Here is a 17,572-nt window from a genome sequence, read left to right as displayed (position 1 = left end):
CATCCACTGAAGCTCTCTGATGTCCTCAAAGTACCGGCCACTTACTACAGCTAAACCTCAAACAGAGACAAAGATGAACACACATCAGACAGTGTTGCATTCTGGGAGCTAAACGCAGCTTTCATGTAATTGTAGTTAAGTATGTTGTCGGGGGAATACGATACAAAAGTGACTGATGAGTGATGATTCCTCTCTAAATTGGAGTGCAAGACAAGTACACGCTTCTGGAAAGGTTGGTTCAAAGTTCTAATCATATGTTACCTGGTCAGACTTCCTTCAGTTCTATAAGTTACCTGGCTGGCCACACCTCCTTCGGACAGGTTCCCGCCTCCACGGTTCACTTCTTCTCTGCTCGCTCCTCTCACAAACCCCGCCCACATCTGGACATAGCTCCCCCTTCAGGAGCAGCTCCCTGATCGAGGACAGCGAATCACAGTACAGCTCCGTCTGTCTCGCCGCCAGATAGGGCAAGAAGAACGAATCGGGTGACAGGGAACAGGGAGGCTCATTTCCTGCGCAGGTCAGAGCTGCAGGGGTGCAGCCCTGGGCGGGGTTAGAGGTGTGGAGGGCTGGGTTAGGAGCAGGGGTCTTGTAGGGTTGTGTCTGGTGATGACCCCTCCTGAACTGAGGACCAGAGAGTCTCTGGATGGAGTCTGGGATGAGAGCTTGGCTGCGTACGTTTCCATGGACACGGGAGGCGTTTCCCAGGACGACCAGACGGACGGGGAGATGACCACTAGGGGGCGTCCTCCTCAGAGGCAGGTGGTTGAGTAAATCAGAAATCTGAATACAAAATAATTACAAATAAAATAAAAAAATCAATTTATGTTAAATATGAAGTCAGGAAAGAATGGGCTTGATAATAATGAAAAAAAATCCTACCTTCAACCCGTACAAATCACCGTGGTCGCCATTTTTCCCCCCAGTTTGGTCACCCATGGTCTTAGATAATCACAAATATTGTTAGGGATGATTATAGAAGTGTTTGATAGATCCTGTAGGACTATATTAATTAAAGAGTACAGCAGTAAACATTTATATTCAATTTTAGAATCTCTCTCGCTCTCATCTCACGTATGCAGATCTTGACTCGTTAGGCTAGCTTTGCATCTTGAATAAACATGGCCTAATTATCAAAGAATGCACACTCACACAAGCACAACAATCTAATTTATCTAATCATATAATCACAAAACATTATTACTGGGTAGAAAATGTGGTCTGTGGTGTACTTAATTCTAAGCTGACAGAAGTCTCTACCCACAGCGGCAGTGAGCTGGTACCTGAAACAGGTGCCCTCTGGTCCGCACCATAAATGGGGAGAATTGTGATTTGAGGAAACATATGAACCATAATATGACTCACTGATGATGTCATAGTCAATTAAAGTGCAGTTCAGGTAGTAGTGTAACAAATTATGGACACAGTTAATGCGTTTGGTACTTTCCAAATGCATAATTTTTTACTCTAGATCAACCCTTAAAATTCATCAGATATCAAATCCCACAATGGTTTCTTTTTAAAATCCATTTATTCTATATGTTCCACACCAACTGTACAAATACATTACACTGGTTAGAAATTTGAAGTATTAACAGCACACAGTTTATACATACACTTGTTCTGGTTTGAGCAAAAGAAAAGAAAAACACAAACCTCATATACAGTGTCATCATTCCTGTAAGGGATTAGTCTGTTTTGGCTCTGTACTCCAAACACCTTGGATTTGAAATATCATATTTGTCTTGAGATTAAAGACCAGACTTGTCAGCTTGACTCTTAAGATGTTTACATATTAAACGTCTCGTTACAATTGTAACATGTTTATGGATGTAAATATCCTCACAGCAACGCTTACAGGGTGCACTTTCACCTGTCATATTCATTTCTAACGCAAAATGCTGCAAGAAGAATCCAGAGCCAAAACAAAAATGGCTGACTGAAAAGGATTTGAGAGATAATTTTTTTTGTGCGTTAAATGCGGTTTAAGGGAGTTGGGACATTCATTATATAAATATACTTACATATATAATATACTTCATTTCAAACAACCAAACGGCAAAACTGTAAATATCAGTTTTCTTTGTATTTGCATCACTTCCTCTGCTGAGTCAGGAAGTGGAGGACAGTCCTGTCACTGGATGGATCGTAACTGACTATGGGCAGGTTGTAGGCTACTGAGAAGCCTTATGCTACTGAGCAGGAATTCTCCACCAAGCTTTGGGCTAAGTAGCATGGCAAAGGAGGACATGAAGGGTGCACGAACTGAACACCATGATTTAGTTACACGATCAAACATGGTATCTGTTAAAAGCCACAAGTGAAAGGACTTCGGACACAAACTACATTCGGAGACAACTACTGATGCTTCCTGTGACAGCGCTACAGAGGTCATCCTGGTTGTTGTCATCCCCCCCCCCCCCCCCCCCCAAAGGCCCACAGAGGGTAAGCCTGAGACCGAGAGCATCTAAGTGTAGCGAGAGTGTCTGTTAACAGACTTCTACCACTGACCGCAGGAAGTGACATGCAGGAAGAGGAAGTGAGCTTCTTTGCAGGGTTTTTGCGTGCTAGCTGAGTGTAGGGAGGGGCTTGTGGAGTGTGAGAGTCCCCCCCGTCAACCAAGCGTGTCGGGAGGGCGTGTGTGGGACTTGTCGGAGGGCAGCAGTCGTCGTCGTAGCAGCATTGGCATGGCAACGTCCCAAAGAATTCCTTATTACCAGACTTCTTCACTCTCGCGTTTTATTTTAATTCTAGGGCCTCCTGATGAAGGGACTAAAATAGTGTGTGTGTGTGTCTAGGAAAGGGGACTAAAATAGTTTGTGTATGTGCGTTTGTGTATGTGCGTGTGCACATGTAAAGGGAATACAATTGAGTGTGTGTGTGTGTGGGGGGGGGGGGAGGATATATGAGTGTCAGGAGGCCCTGTGATGTTCAGATGTTGAAACTCTCTCCACAGCCACATGTTCCCTTGATGTTGGGGTTGTTGAAGACAAACTCACTTGAGAGTTTAGTTTCTATATAGTCCATTTCTGTCCCCAGCAGTGTTAGCTGGGCTTTCTTCTCGATGAACACCCTCACGCCTACAAGAACAAAACATGAGCATATATATATATACACACAAACACGCATGTACTGTATACACAATGCCTTGTAAAAGTATTCGGGCCCCTGACTAACTCGTCTACTGAATAAGAACTGGTGCCCTTTTTTTTTTTGCCGTTTCCCGTTTTTTCCTCAGATGTTACTCACCACCCTGAAGGACCTCCTCGTCAGCCTTGTCCTTTGCCTTGGTGTAGTCCAGGGTGTAGGTCAGGCCGTTGCAGCCTCGCGTCCTCACCCCCACCTTCATACCGATCTGCGCACACACACGCCACCGTCACTGCCTCTCCTCAACGCCATTTGAAAATGGATTTATTTTTTATAAAAGTAGCTCATACGTGTTGTGACGTGTTAGATATACTCACAAACTCCGGCTTATCCTGCAGCAACAGTCTGATCCTGTTTACAGCGGACGGAGTCTGGAGGAGGTGGACAAGAAGGGAATTAGCACTCATAAACTGCTGAGTAATGCAGCCAAATAGGAAAACACGATGGACAATGAACGATGCCTAGGTGCTTCGCTCCAAACGCTTAGACTTTATTAGACACATCTTCGCTTATAACATAGTAAGACAAAGTGAGCTTGCAGTCAATCGTCACTTATCTAACAGTGACAGTAAACATGGTAGCAAAACCTTTTACCACGAAACTAGCAAACAACAAGTTACCGAAACCATAGCCTGTGAATTATCCGTCATCAAATCCCTATTTCTTACGATCACTATGAACAGTGATGAACGTAAATGAACAATTATCTTCAACAACAACGACGTGTGTGTTGTGATGTAACGTCATTAGCTAGCTAGCCAAATCGAGCTAGCCGAAGAGGGGAAAACAGACAGACTATTTGTATTAAGGTTACTTCACTACACACAAACATCACTGATATTATTCCGTGGTAAACGGTCTATCCATACTGTACTGCTGAAACACTCACCAGCGTTAATGCTGCTCTTGTGGCTAAAATCTTTCTTTTGCTGACCGCCCTGACGGTCGCTCGCACCATGGAGGCGGACATGTTTGGACTTCTGTAAAAAATTCTATGTCAGCGACTTAACCTGAAAACACTTCAGACGCGCAACCGCATGAGAAACCCCGCCCCTCTGTTTAGGTAAACTGTTTCACAATTGGGTGACGCTTTAACTGACAGGCAATTACACCAATAGGTTTCCAGTTCACTGACGCCACAAACGACCGAAATGTTCTTCAGAAGATAGGCGATGTCAAACTACAGCGGTTATCTTGTTATTGGGAGAGACCATGAACACGTTTTGACGGCGGGACTGGGAGGGGAACATTTAATCTATATTCAACTCAGTTACTTTGCAAATGCTAAGGTTATCGCTATTCAATTTTGTATACAAAAATTAACGAGAACAGGCAAAGTCTCCCTAAAAGGCTCACAAATGATGAAATGACGTGGAGAAAAAAAAGTAAACCATTTTCACCTAAATACGTTTTATTTAATAAGGGTCTTTCAGACAGAACACTAGCAGCATATCAGCCTGGGGCACAGAGCCTTACATTACAGCTACCTTTCTGACTAACCAAATCCACCACGACCACAAATTACTGTCTGGCCAAACCAAATCAATTGAACAGTTTCTTATTTTCTCTTGACCTTTGGATTGACCAACTCAAGTTTTAGGAGCCACAGTGTATCTCTATTTCAACATCTCGAGTTCAAAGAGAATTGCCATCATTTAATATATTCAATCACAAAAGACAGTCTGCTGGAGTATACCATAAAATCGAGTTGTTATTTTGCAAAAAGTAAAATGGCAAAAACAAATTAACATTCCAATAATAAACATAACAAAACATATCTAATAAATACTTAATGATTGACACAATTTGCTGTCACATCAGGAATATGATTAACTTTCTTGGGTAAAATAAACAACGTTTTCCAATTTGAGATGGCACGACGCCAGGTAGAGTCCAAGACAGTGAACTTGAAGACTGTATTAACTGCTCCGGAAAATGGAGATGCCCAACCTTACTCTCTTCTACATGTTAAAGAGTTCTTACATCATTGCATATACAGTAGCCTTAATCGGGTTACAGGAAAGTGGAATGGACTTCTACCATCTTTGGAAACTCGTACGTCATAAGTAAAGTTTGTTGTTGAAAGAAATTAATTTGAGCCCCTTGTACAGGCAGTTCTACCCTATTTAAAATCACCCAACCCTGCAGATGTACATGAGGAAATCACCCAACCCTGCAGATGTACATGAGGAAATCACCCAACCCTGCAGATGTACATGAGGAAATCACCCAACCCTGCAGATGTACATGAGGAAATCACCCAACCCTGCAGATGTACATGAGGAAATCACCCAACCCTGCAGATGTACATGAGGAAATCACCCAACCCTGCAGATGTACATGAGGAAATCACCCAACCCTGCAGATGTACATGAGGAAATCACCCAACCCTGCAGATGTACACGAGGAAAGCCAGTTAAAGTACTTGCGTTGTGTGACACACCAGAGTCATGGCATAAACTGCTTGCTAGGCTACATGAGAGGAGGGAGACAGTGAACAATCAGTGCACGGGAAACAAAATCAAACAAAATCACTCTTTAAAAAATAAAACAATGTAAAAGCTGTGTTGTTTAGGTAAAGGAAGAAGTGACATGCATGCAGCCGGTTAAAACAAGTTATTTAAAAAAAACTCCTCAGAAGAGGAGTGAAGGGTTTAAAATATAAAAAGGCCCCTCTGCTCCTCTGGATCACGGTGGGCCAATGGTGGTTTTCTTTCTTTTTTGGGAGGGGGTGGGGAGGGAGGTGGGGAGGGAGGTGGGGAGGGAGGGGGGTGGGGAGGGAGGGGGGGAGGGAGGGAGGGGGGTGGGGAGGGGGTGGGGTGGGGAGGGGTGGGGAGGGAGGGAGGTGGGGAGGGAGGTGGGGAGGGAGGGGGGTGGGGAGGGAGGGGGGTGTGGAGGGAGGTGGGTGGGGAGGGAGGGGGGGAGGGAGGGAGGGGGGTGGGGAGGGGGTGGGGTGTGGAGGGAGGTGGGTGGGGAGGGAGGGGGGTGGGGAGGGAGGTGGGGAGGGAGGGGGGTGTGGAGGGAGGGGGGTGGGGAGGGAGGGGGGTGGGGAGGGGGGTGGGGAGGGAGGGGGGTGGGGAGGGGGGTGGGGAGGGAGGGGGGTGGGGAGGGAGGGGGGGAGGGAGGGAGGGGAGGGAGGGGGGTGGGGAGGGGGTGGGGTGTGGAGGGAGGTGGGTGGGGAGGGAGGGGGGGAGGTGGGGAGGGAGGGAAGGGTCTGTGAATTTCCACGGTGCTTGTTCAGTCCTTGTTCATGGGTCACTGAAGAAGAGGGGCTTGGAGTTCACTGCTCTCGAGCCTCTCGTTCTTCTTATCCTCTCCTTCTCCTTTCTTCTACTCTTCCTCCATCTGGTCGTCTTCAGTCCACCAGGCTCCGCCCCTGACCGGCCCGCCCCTGGTGTCTGCTGGATAGACTTCCTAAAACGTTCAAACACACAAGATTAACACACCACCCTCTCACACACACACACACACACACACACACACAGACACTCAGACGTAAACATTACACCAAGCCTGAAGGGCGAACACACCTGTCTGTGGACTGTGGACATTTTTCTGCCTTGTTTTACTTTTCTCGTCGTGTGGATGCGCGCCCTAGACAAGGAAACGAGGATGAGAATCTCTTGGGAATGTGTGTGTGTTTGTCAGATGGTGGTGGAGTGTGTGTGTGTGTCAGATACCTGTCTGTCCTTCTCTTTGGCACTTGCTGTAAAAAAAATAATTGAACAACAGTATTATCAGTGCACCCATGACAGTCATGTCACACAACTGAATTAAGGGGAAATTCCAGTAATACCACACAAGAATACCAAGAAAAATGGCAGGAATTGACAGTAGAAAGCCCAGTTTAAAAACAGGTTTAGGAGTGCAGAGAGTACCTCCTACCTATAGGGGGCCCTCTGTACTGAGGACAGTCCTTCTTCATGTGCGCTTGAGAGCCACACAGGAAGCAGCAACGCTTCTCCTCCGGTCTCCTCCAGCGCTCGCCCTTCCACGGCGTCCCCTCCCGGCCCCCGTCGGCCGGCTCTGCCCAGTCTCTCCGTCCCTCCGCCCTGTTCCTGTCCTCCTGGTCCCGCCTCTGCTTGGACCTGTCACACACATACATACACACATCAGTAACACACACACATCAGTAACACACACACACACATCAGTAACAGACACACACACCAGTAACACACACACGCATCAACAGAGAAAACAACAGAAGGGAAAGGCAGTTTGTTGGCGATGCGTACTTTTTGCGCATGGGGCAGTCTTTCATGAAGTGGCCGATCTTGCCGCAAATTCTGCAGCAGCGGTCGTTGGGCGCCAGTTCTCCCTCCGTAAGAACCTCCGGATCAAAGAAATACTCCTGGAGAGAGAGACACAGCGCTCGTGAGGGAGAAGGGAAAACACACGTTTGACTGGATATAACAGTTGTATTTGCCAGTTCTCAATTATGTATATGTACATACATGCTTGAGAACTGTTTTTTCAAACGTGAACATTTGTGAACACAAACCATTTGGCTGGGGTACTCTGGAGGATAGCTTTTGACAGGCACACCGAACACTCTTCTGCCGTTGACGAAAGCCTTCATGATGAAGTTAGTCACTGTGATGGAGAAGACTGGTTAGAAGAACAGAAGGTCTACAAGGTCCAGACAGGATGTATTCACAGAAAGAAACCCACTTCTCCTGGACAGGCCAGCTCCCAGGTTATGGTTCAGATCAAACGGGTCTGGGGAAACAGGAAGACAACAGTTTGACACGAGGGAAACAACATCCTCACTGCAAACTCATTTGGACGAGACACCAAACCGACGGCACAAACGACAGTTTGATGGGGGTGCACTCCTCTCCTCCACAGCCCTCTGTAGTCTGGACTCACCCTCGATGACGATGTACTTGGAGGTCCACTGCTTGTTGAAGGTGGTGAGGGGAGCGTGCTGGCGGATGCAGATGACGTGCTCTCTGAAGTCAAACACCTCTGTGTAGAACTGCAGCAAACCCAGCCACAGCGCCCCCACTGATTCAGTATTCTTCTGGTACTGCGGCCAGCGACTGGGCTGGAGAGACACACAAATACAATGTGTTTATTAAGCAGAAACAAGCAGTTGGAATCAGGTGGAATAATCACACAATTAAACACCAACGTGCTCAACACAAACACACACACACACACACACACACAACTTACCAGAGCCTCCATGTCATCATAAAAGTACACGTTCCAGCCATCAACCAGCACCTCTGGCTTCACATCCCCATCGTAAATCTAGTCAGGAAAAGATCACCATCTGTTATTCCTTCCTCCATCAACGCTCTTGGACGTCTTATCGGTAACGCTCACTCTAGGATGAACCCAGAATTAAGTGAGGTCAAGGTCAATGAAGCTATGTGTGTGTGTGTGAGCGAGCGGTGTGTGTGTGTGTGTGAGACCTCTTGGAGCACGGGGATGAGCGGAGGGTTCCTCTGCTGCAGGTAGAACAGAACCATGAGGGTGTAGGCGTAGGAAGACAGGCTGCCACGCGACGCGTCCCCGATGTCACACATCTGCAGGGGAGGAAACACACGTCACAACCTTGGGGACACGCCCCGCAGGGGAGGAAACACACGTCACAACCTTGGGGACACGCCCCGCAGGGGAGGAAACACACGTCACAACCTTGGGGACACGCCCCGCAGGGGAGGAAACACACGTCACAACCTTGGGGACACGCCCCGCAGGGGAGGAAACACACGTCACAACCTTGGGGACACGCCCCGCAGAGGAGGAAACACACGTCACAACCTTGGGGACACGCCCCGCAGGGGAGGAAACACACGTCACAACCTTGGAGACACGCCCCGCAGGGGAGGAAACACACGTCACAACCTTGGGGACACGCCCCGCAGGGGAGGAAACACACGTCACAAACTTGGAGACACGCCCCGCAGGGGAGGAAACACACGTCACAACCTTGGGGACACGCCCCGCAGGGGAGGAAACACACGTCACAACCTTGGGGACACGCCCCGCAGGGGAGGAAACACACGTCACAACCTTGGGGACACGCCCCGCAGGGGAGGAAACACACGTCACAACCTTGGGGACACGCCCCGCAGGGGAGGAAACACACGTCACAACCTTGGAGACACGCCCCGCAGGGGAGGAAACACACGTCACAACCTTGGGGACACGCCCCGCAGGGGAGGAAACACACGTCACAAACTTGGAGACACGCCCCGCAGGGGAGGAAACACACGTCACAACCTTGGGGACACGCCCCGCAGGGGAGGAAACACACGTCACAACCTTGGGGACACGCCCCGCAGGGGAGGAAACACACGTCACAACCTTGGGGACACGCCCCGCAGGGGAGGAAACACACGTCACAACCTTGGGGACACGCCCCGCAGGGGAGGAAACACACGTCACAACCTTGGGGACACGAGGGTTAGGATGGCGCCGTGCTGAGCACAGGGACAACTTACGTGTAACAGTGAGGAAAGATAGGATGATGCTGACCTGATCATGTAGGCAGGTGTTACGAGTGTGTGTGTGTGTGTGTGGGGGGTTACCTTGGCAAACACCTTCATGACGTAGCAGAGGATGGTGACCCTGCGGTCGATCGCGGCGTAGCATGCCAGCAGGTTGGTGTTGTGCAAAGCCTGATGGGAGAAAGACAGAAAGCTAATTCAATTTCCCCTTTTTTCCTCCCAGTCGGCCAAGACCTTCCGGCCTGTTGGTCCTTACCAGAGTGTTGTAGAGGCTGATGTCTCCCTCCAGACTGGTGCGCACATGGTAGAACTTGACGATGGGCACTTTGGCTGTGGTGATGGGCAAGATGTTTCTTAGATCTGGGGGTGCAGACAGAATGATGGATGAAATCAGACAGTTCTCTCATCTTGATGTGTTATTTCAGACTGCTGAAGAGATATGAAGGGTGGAATAATTGGGCTAGCTCAGCTTGCAAATAGCCTAATTATCTATGTATTATTTTTTTGTGTTTCTTGACAAAAATATTCACCCCCAGTTATCAAAACCAGAATGCATGTGTTCCTTAGGTTGAATGCAGTAGTGTTTGACAGGGTTTCAGTAGACGGGGCTTCCCCATCCAGAAACAACACAAACCACACAGGCTGTGGTCTTACCGCAGCAGCCCGGGTTCGATTCCAGCCCGGGTCCTTAGCTGCCTGTCATCCTCTCTCTCTCTCTCTATCTGTGTCCCCCTGCCTTTCCTGTCTCTCTCAGACTGTCACTAGCATTCATAAAGCACAAATGCCTACAAATATAGAAATTCCTTCAGTAGGAGGAGAAATGCTAATAGTCTGTTTGAGTTCATTAACTGCCGATGCACATAAGCATGAATTGCCATTAACTATCACAAGCTCTCAAACGACCACTGTAAGTATATCTTCTAACTAAATTCAAATTCACTTAAGTAACAGCTTGGGGGCGGGTGGTGAGGAGCGGACCTGGGTGTTTTCTCAGTAGTCTGGCCACACTCTCGATAACACTGATACAGTCCAGCTCCTGAGGAGAGAGAGCATCACACGCCAGCGTCAACACACCCTAACCATGGAAGTTAGACTTTATTTATATAGCACATTTGAAAAACAACATACATTTTCAATATTGTTAATGGTTGGGTGGAATGATATACATGTCAAATGAAATAAACGTTTGTATAATTACATCAGCAGTCTCCTGTCCCTCTAACACCATGCAGATGTCCAAGTCACTCTGCTTGAAGCCAAATCCGTTCTTCGAAGAACCAAACAGGCGAAGTTTTGCACCTTTAACCAAAAACACAGATTAAACAAAGATTGATTGTTTTTTTTCATCAAAAAGGCCATTAGTTTCACCTGTTTTTCAGTGACATTCTAAGGCACTGGATAGTTCTTCTACAGTAGCAACAGTTATACACACAGAGTTATTTGTAAAAAAAGTATATGTATATATAAAAATATATACATATACTTTAATTTATGGAGATAACAGCCTGACGTCTTACCTGCAAACTGGCAGCGTACGAAGCGCTCCACGTCCCGCAGGATGTGCTCTCTGACTCCCAGCTCCAGCTCATCAGGGGCGAAGTCTCCTGCAAGGACCAAGCTGGCTCAGCTGCACTACCTTAAACACCCTCCTACTTACAGCCTAACCAATAGGACTTCATGGGTTCAATACCAATTTATTTTATCAAATTCAGTTTAGACGGATACATTATTCAACATTGTTAGCTAAAGAGTTTGGGGAATCGTTAATCAATAAAAGATGACTTCCTCGTTTGACAAAGTACATGACATTTGCTTGGTTGTAAAAAATCGAAATTTGTCAGATGGGAGTCAGATGGCTGAGCGGTTAGGGAATCGGGCTATTAATCAAAAGGTTGCCGGTTTGATTCCCGCCGCACAAAATGACATTGTGTCCTTGGGCAAGGCACTTCACCCTACTAGCCTCAAGGAGAATGTCCCTGTACTTCCTGTAAGTCGCTCTGGATAAGGGCGTCTGCTAAATGACTAAATGTAGACGTCCTCCTCGTCTCAACTCACGGTAGCACTGCTCGCAGACTAGGCTGAGGGTCTCCAGGAAGCAGGGGATCATGGGAGGCAGAGGGTCCAGCGTCACCTTCTTGAAGTCTTCAGGACAGTCTTTTTTCAGGTGTCCGTCCCGCTTGCACAGGCTGCATACCACCGTGTGGGACTGGAGGAAGGAAGGCTCACGATTAACCGTGTCACCGTTAAACCGACATTACAAACTTGCAATTGCGGCGATTGAAAAGCGAATTCTAGTTGTTTACCTTGCCCCGTGTGAACGCTTGTTTGTTGAATTCGTAACACAGTTTGTTGAGTGCTTCCATTATCTTTCCGGATGTTTCTCTCTGTTTTTCCGCCGCCTCCTCCCCGTCCTCCTCCTGACACGGCCCCTCCTCATCGGACAGAGGCTCGTCCCCCGACACCTCGTCTAACTGGAAGAGTTCCTCGTCTTCTGTGGTGAAACTGTTCAGGTGCTCTCGACTGTAAACCTCCTCTTCCTCCTCCTCCTCCTCCTCAGAGAGGCTACTATTCCCCAGATCTGCACTCTCTCTCTCTTTGTCTTTATCAGATTCACTGTACCCCTCTCCAACCTCTTCTTCTTCTTCCACGACACAGTTTGAATCCTGAGATCCAGACTCTCCTTTGTGGCCCCTGGCTGACTCAGCCAGGCTGAGAGAGTCCAGGCTGGAGGGGAGGCCCTGCTCGTCACTCAGGGGTCCCAGACCCACCTCCAGACTAGAACCGGAACCTTTCTCTGGCTTGTGATTGGATGGTTTCGGCCCTCCTAGCTTGTGATTGGCAGGGGCCGTGTTGAGTGGGAGAGCAAAGTGCTTGTAGGTGGTTTTGAGGCAGTGGAGGATGTACTCAAACATCTGCTGGCTGTTCAAGGTGCGAGCCACGTTTCTCTTCACAGCAAAGGGGTCTAGGGAATACAATAAGACAATGTAAAACTGCCCTATCAAGAGCAGAAATATTAGTTGATCAACCAATACATTTAACAACGCCAAATAGTCCACGGAAATTCTAACCTTCAACAGCAATGCGTTTCTTCGGCCAGTCTTTGGCCTCGCGCGATAGGACGGCACGGGTTCTGACGCTGATGACGCTGTCGGAGAAGTTGAACTCCAGCGAATAGAATCGCAGCATCTCCACCCACAGAAGCCCCGCCTCCGGAGAGGAGCGGGGGCCCGGGAAAACAAGAGGGGCCTGCTCCCAACACACACACACAGACACACCACACACGCACAACACACACACAGACACCCCCCGCACACCACACACACAGACACACACACAGACACGCACACAGGTTAAAGATCAAAACACCAAAGTCCAGGATACAGAACAACATCAGTCTCAACACAAAAGATCAACTGCACATCAGACAACTCCAGCCCCATTTTTGTAATCCTGTTTCCTATTTCTTCACATGGGATAGTTAGTTCCTCAGGAGGAGATGCGGGCGTGGTCACCTTGCCCTTCCTGTAGAAGCCGTCTGCAGGTGTGGAGGAGTCCTTAGCAGAGCGGTAGCCCCAGTGCACGAACCCGTCTTCCAGGTAGGTGAGGCTGAAGTCTGACAGCCTGCTCACGGAAAACTCCTTAATCTGGAGGGAAAGAGAACACGAGATGTCACGAAAAAACATGAAGAAAAAGTTACATGAAAAAAGTAATGTTCAACTGGCTAAGTATTTGTTCTGGTATTTTCTGCTTGCCGGTATTAATCGACATAGCAGTCGTTTCTCCCTCACAAATACTGTATGGAGAGCATGACCTCAGTCAAGACTAATTCAATGTGAGTTGTACGAGTTCAGCTCATTAACATCCTAGACCCAACAAAACAAACAAACCAGCACCAGAACAACATTCAGACAGTAGCACTCCCTCCCTCCTACCTCGTGGCCCAGGTAGCTGGGCAGGATGTGTTCCTTGCGCTGCTGCATGAAGTAGATGACCATGAGGGCCAGGACGTACGACGGCAGGCCCCCCTCCTCCGCTCGGTCCACGTGACAAATCTGACAACACAGCAGGGTGGAGAGTGAGACAGGTGGGGTGGAGGGTGAGACAGGGGGTGGAGGGTGAGACAGCTGGGGTGGAGGGTGAGGCGGGTGGGGTGGAGGGTGTTGGCTCTGAACACACGTATTAAGGGGATGTGTGGCTGAGCTGCTGAAGTGACTGCTGGGTGGGGTGTAGGGCATGATGATGTGGGGGATCCTGGGGATAGTGGGGTTGGTCCTGGGGGAGGAGGGGAGGGGGTAACTCACCCAAGCCCAGTGTCTGAGGCCCAGAACCAGAGGGAGGAGGAGGGGCTCCTGGCTGGCCAGGGCCGCTAGGTAGCACGTGGTCTGGTACGCGTTGTCATTTCCAGCGCTCACCCTGCAGACCAGGCCGCTACGGAGGAAAAACTATTATGGTCTGTGGACACATCACCTGCAGTCTGACCCAATGGTGTACACCGCTGTTACTGGGCACTCCAGTTACAACATTGTACAAGTGGAACATGGGACATTAGAAAAGCTGAGATTCACTTCCACAACAGAAACTGACCTCTCCTTGTCTTTGCAGATAACCACGGGCACCCTGGCATGGAAATCAGCCTCCATCTCCACGTAGAGATCTGGAAACACACAGTAACTAAATACACCAGCAGAGGCTCTGTTAACATTTGATCCACTGAGTCGACACTTTATCACTCACCACTCTTGGACAGACTTTCATGAACCAGCAACAGGACGTCTGGCTGATGCATCTGGAAACACAGTCAACATTGTAAATCTTCATAAAACTCACTTGCAGGTTTGACGCTTCGCCACCCCAGATGAAGAAGTCACAGGGTGACTTTTCAATATTATACACACACACGCACACACACGACTACTCACATGAGAAGGAAACTGAATATCAATGTTGATGTCTGAATCCTTGAACCCAAACTTAGTGCAAGAAGATCCATACAGCCTGAGGTTGATTCCTGGAAGAACACCAAAACAACACAGGATTAAATACATTGTACAGAAAAAACTATACAGAACTTGAAACTACACACATGCTCTCTTAGCACCCACCCCCACAAATTAACATCTGAAAACAGGGTTATGTGTTGGTTCAGGAGCAGTTCTATGGGCATAGGTGAAACCCTCTATGATTCTGCTTGGAAAAGCGCTACACAAATTAAATTCTATTTAAGAGACCATCAGAATGTTTGATTTGAGACTACGCTGAACGTTGACAACTCTCAACAAAAACATCCTCAAACTGAAGCAAGTACATTTAATTGTGACAAATCAAACCACCATCCCACAACCTGGAGGAGATCCTTAAAAGGGCTTGGTGGTTGTGAGGCCTGTGGGCTGCAGGGTCTCACCAGGCAGGACAGACAGGAGGACGGCCTGCATGGCAGCCAGGATCAGCCGTCTCCTCTCCACGTCCACGTCGCTCATCCCCAGCTCCGTCACCACGCCCTGCAGGGCGCGGCCGAGGGCGCTCACCTGGTCCGGCCCGGGAGGCAGGATCTCCGTCAGCATGGCCTCCTCCTTCCTCTCCTGGGCACACGGACGGACACACACACAGGCATAGGCGTCAGATCATATACAAGTTGGTCGATCACAACGCATTCAAGGGTTAGATGTTCTCCGGGATTGAACCGCCCAACCCTATTAGCGGACGACCTGCTCTACCTCCTGAGCAACAGTCAACCCAGTAACCATTAACCCAGTAACTATTAACCCAGTAACCATTTATTGTTTGATCTGGAAGATTGTCGTGAATGTCTCACCCGAGCTCGCCTCTTGTGCCACTTGTCTCTGATGTGTCTGTGGGCGGCGGGGACAGAATCCAACAGCACGTCACACAGGGAGCAGGAGTAGAGGGCGTTGGGGCAGCTGCGTGACCTCTGTCCCCATCGTGGAGAGAGGGAACAAACGAATCGTTGGATAAAGACAAGAGGAAAAAAAAGGCCAGAGCAAGAAACCCGCAACTGCAGACTCTCTGACTGGTAAATAACAGGTGCAAGTTTTAAGATAATTTTTTTTCAAACACAGTGAGGGTGTTCTTGTCGTATATCTATTCTGAAGAGCACCAACCTTGTTGAGACGGAAGATCTCGTCTTTGCCAATCTGCTCCTCCGCCTGTCTCAGTCCCTGGAGCTCTTTGACTGAGAGGGCCGACTCGTCGATCACCGGGCCCCTGTCGTTCTCCCCGTGCCCGCGCCTCCGGTCCCGGTTCCTCTGCCTCCCCCCTGGAGCAGGACAACAAACGCACCTGGTTTACTACATTACCCAGACTCCCCTACATCAGCCCAGGTTTCACAACCAAGATGCCCTTCTCATGACCTGTGGACCTACCGCCAGGGAGCTGGCCTGATAGTTTCTGAACCAAATTCTCAACTTTGGTCCAACACCCACCTGAGTTGTCAGCAGCTGTCTCCCCCTGGTCCTCGTCCTGGTAGCCCCTCTTCCAGCGCTGCTGTGGGGGACGGTCTCTCCAGTTCTCCTTCGTCCCTCCTGCCTGGTTGTCAGAACCTGGAAACCTCCTGAACCCTTCTCTCTGCGAGGGGCTGTGGCCGCCCTTAAACCCTCCTGGAGAACCGCTCAACGGTCCTCCTTTCTTGGAGCCAGCACCGTAAGACCCTCCATAGGGCCGCTCTTTCTGAGGGTTGTACACCCGACCCGCGTCCTGGCTCCTCCAGGCGTCCGCATCTTCAGCCACTGGCCCCCTCTCCCGTCCTCCCTGCTTGGGGTAACGTTGTCTACCTGACTCTTCCATGGTAATCTTCAATCAGACCTGGAAAATCAGAGAGAGAGCCATGAGAATCATCACTTTGCGAGTAATGACAGCGTTGAGTGAGAGAAAGGGGTGCCGTTACCGTTTGTTAAAATGTTTGCTGTTGTACAGTGGTAATTAGTTAATAAATGGTACTGCATTGGTTATAAAGATAGCAAAAGAGACACTGAGAAAATACTTCCGAGTTTTAAGGCTAGCAAACAAAAGTTCGCTAGTATCTATTTTAATTTGTGCCAGCCGGCTAGCGCCTCGAGGTGAATTTGTAGCGTATCTGGCTAGCTAGCTATGGTCACAACAGACAGCTAGTTAGGTGAAGACAGCTAGCTAGCTTGTTAGCTACTTCCTGAAATTATGCATTACCATTCTGGTAGTTTTACCACAAGTCACAGAAAACTAGCTAGGCTAGCTATCAATCGCATAATGTTTAACGGGTTGCTTTGCTAATGTAAGATGGCATGACGTAGCTAGTTTGCTAACACAGCTTGGATCTCAAGATGAGTGGCAGAAAGGAATGAAGCTAATATTAGTTCTGTGAACTTACAAATTTAAAACAGTCATGAGATATTTTTCGATTTAAAACAACCCCCATAGCCAGGTTTCTAGTGAAAGGAAACTGAAAGCTAGCTAGTTAGCTAGCTAGCTGTAGTGTTTTGTGGGCTGCATAATACGGACTCGCTAACAAAACCTTACAATGTAGCTACAACACAAAATCCACGATTCATTGCGTGTAAACGCTGCCGTATACATAAAATACCTTTTGTCTATGTATGGGCAGCATACTAACGTCCACAAGGACTTTCATTTAATCTCAACAACTCCTCCTGTGTCCTCTTGCTTCTGTTGCGAGTTGCGCACGCCTGCGTTTTGGGGGCGGAGCCAAACGTGTTTTTTGGACGAAACAAAACTGATGACAATCAAGAGTTGCATGAAAATCATTCTTTCTAGCTATGCCAACACATTCATCAAACTACAAACGTAAGAGTAAATTGGCATTAGTTACATAGATGCTTTTTTGTCCCCGTGGAGAAACTGGTGTGAGGCACAATCACAAGGCATCAGTATGGAAGCAAATCAGTGACATCATGTTTTGAATTTCAAAAGGCATTTAATACTTAATATTGAAATGCAAACACCACCGAATT

At 48.5% G+C, this 17,572-nt stretch overlaps 2 protein-coding genes across 2 annotated transcripts; both read right to left on the bottom strand.

Moving 5' to 3' along the window:
* Window positions 1–1,512: 1,512 nt before the first annotated feature.
* Window positions 1,513–4,144, bottom strand: isca1 (iron-sulfur cluster assembly 1). The gene is made up of 4 exons (XM_047016805.1): window positions 4,037–4,144; window positions 3,465–3,518; window positions 3,250–3,355; window positions 1,513–3,080 (listed from the first exon to the last, which is right to left on the bottom strand). Exons 1-4 carry the CDS (start codon window positions 4,115–4,117, stop codon window positions 2,932–2,934), a joined length of 390 nt encoding a protein of 129 aa, XP_046872761.1. The 5' UTR covers window positions 4,118–4,144; the 3' UTR covers window positions 1,513–2,931.
* A 2,143-nt stretch (window positions 4,145–6,287) lies between these two features.
* tut7 (terminal uridylyl transferase 7) lies at window positions 6,288–17,291 on the bottom strand. Its single transcript, XM_047016792.1, has 29 exons — window positions 17,185–17,291; window positions 16,052–16,430; window positions 15,731–15,885; window positions 15,424–15,540; window positions 15,013–15,190; window positions 14,531–14,619; window positions 14,346–14,397; window positions 14,196–14,265; window positions 13,913–14,039; window positions 13,544–13,663; window positions 13,124–13,255; window positions 12,680–12,857; window positions 11,915–12,573; window positions 11,667–11,817; window positions 11,129–11,215; window positions 10,810–10,910; window positions 10,590–10,647; window positions 9,868–9,971; window positions 9,693–9,782; window positions 8,571–8,684; window positions 8,329–8,406; window positions 8,020–8,197; window positions 7,822–7,869; window positions 7,652–7,743; window positions 7,386–7,501; window positions 7,033–7,235; window positions 6,828–6,853; window positions 6,678–6,741; window positions 6,288–6,561 (listed from the first exon to the last, which is right to left on the bottom strand). Exons 2-29 carry the CDS (start codon window positions 16,410–16,412, stop codon window positions 6,503–6,505), a joined length of 3,807 nt encoding a protein of 1,268 aa, XP_046872748.1. The 5' UTR covers window positions 16,413–16,430; window positions 17,185–17,291; the 3' UTR covers window positions 6,288–6,502.
* Window positions 17,292–17,572: the final 281 nt, after the last annotated feature.

Source organism: Hypomesus transpacificus, unplaced genomic scaffold, assembly GCF_021917145.1.
Source record: "Hypomesus transpacificus isolate Combined female unplaced genomic scaffold, fHypTra1 scaffold_42, whole genome shotgun sequence".
NCBI lineage: Eukaryota > Metazoa > Chordata > Actinopteri > Osmeriformes > Osmeridae > Hypomesus > Hypomesus transpacificus.
The sequence above is the reverse complement of the archived record's forward strand: the minus strand, read 5'-3'. Positions and strand labels throughout refer to the sequence as shown.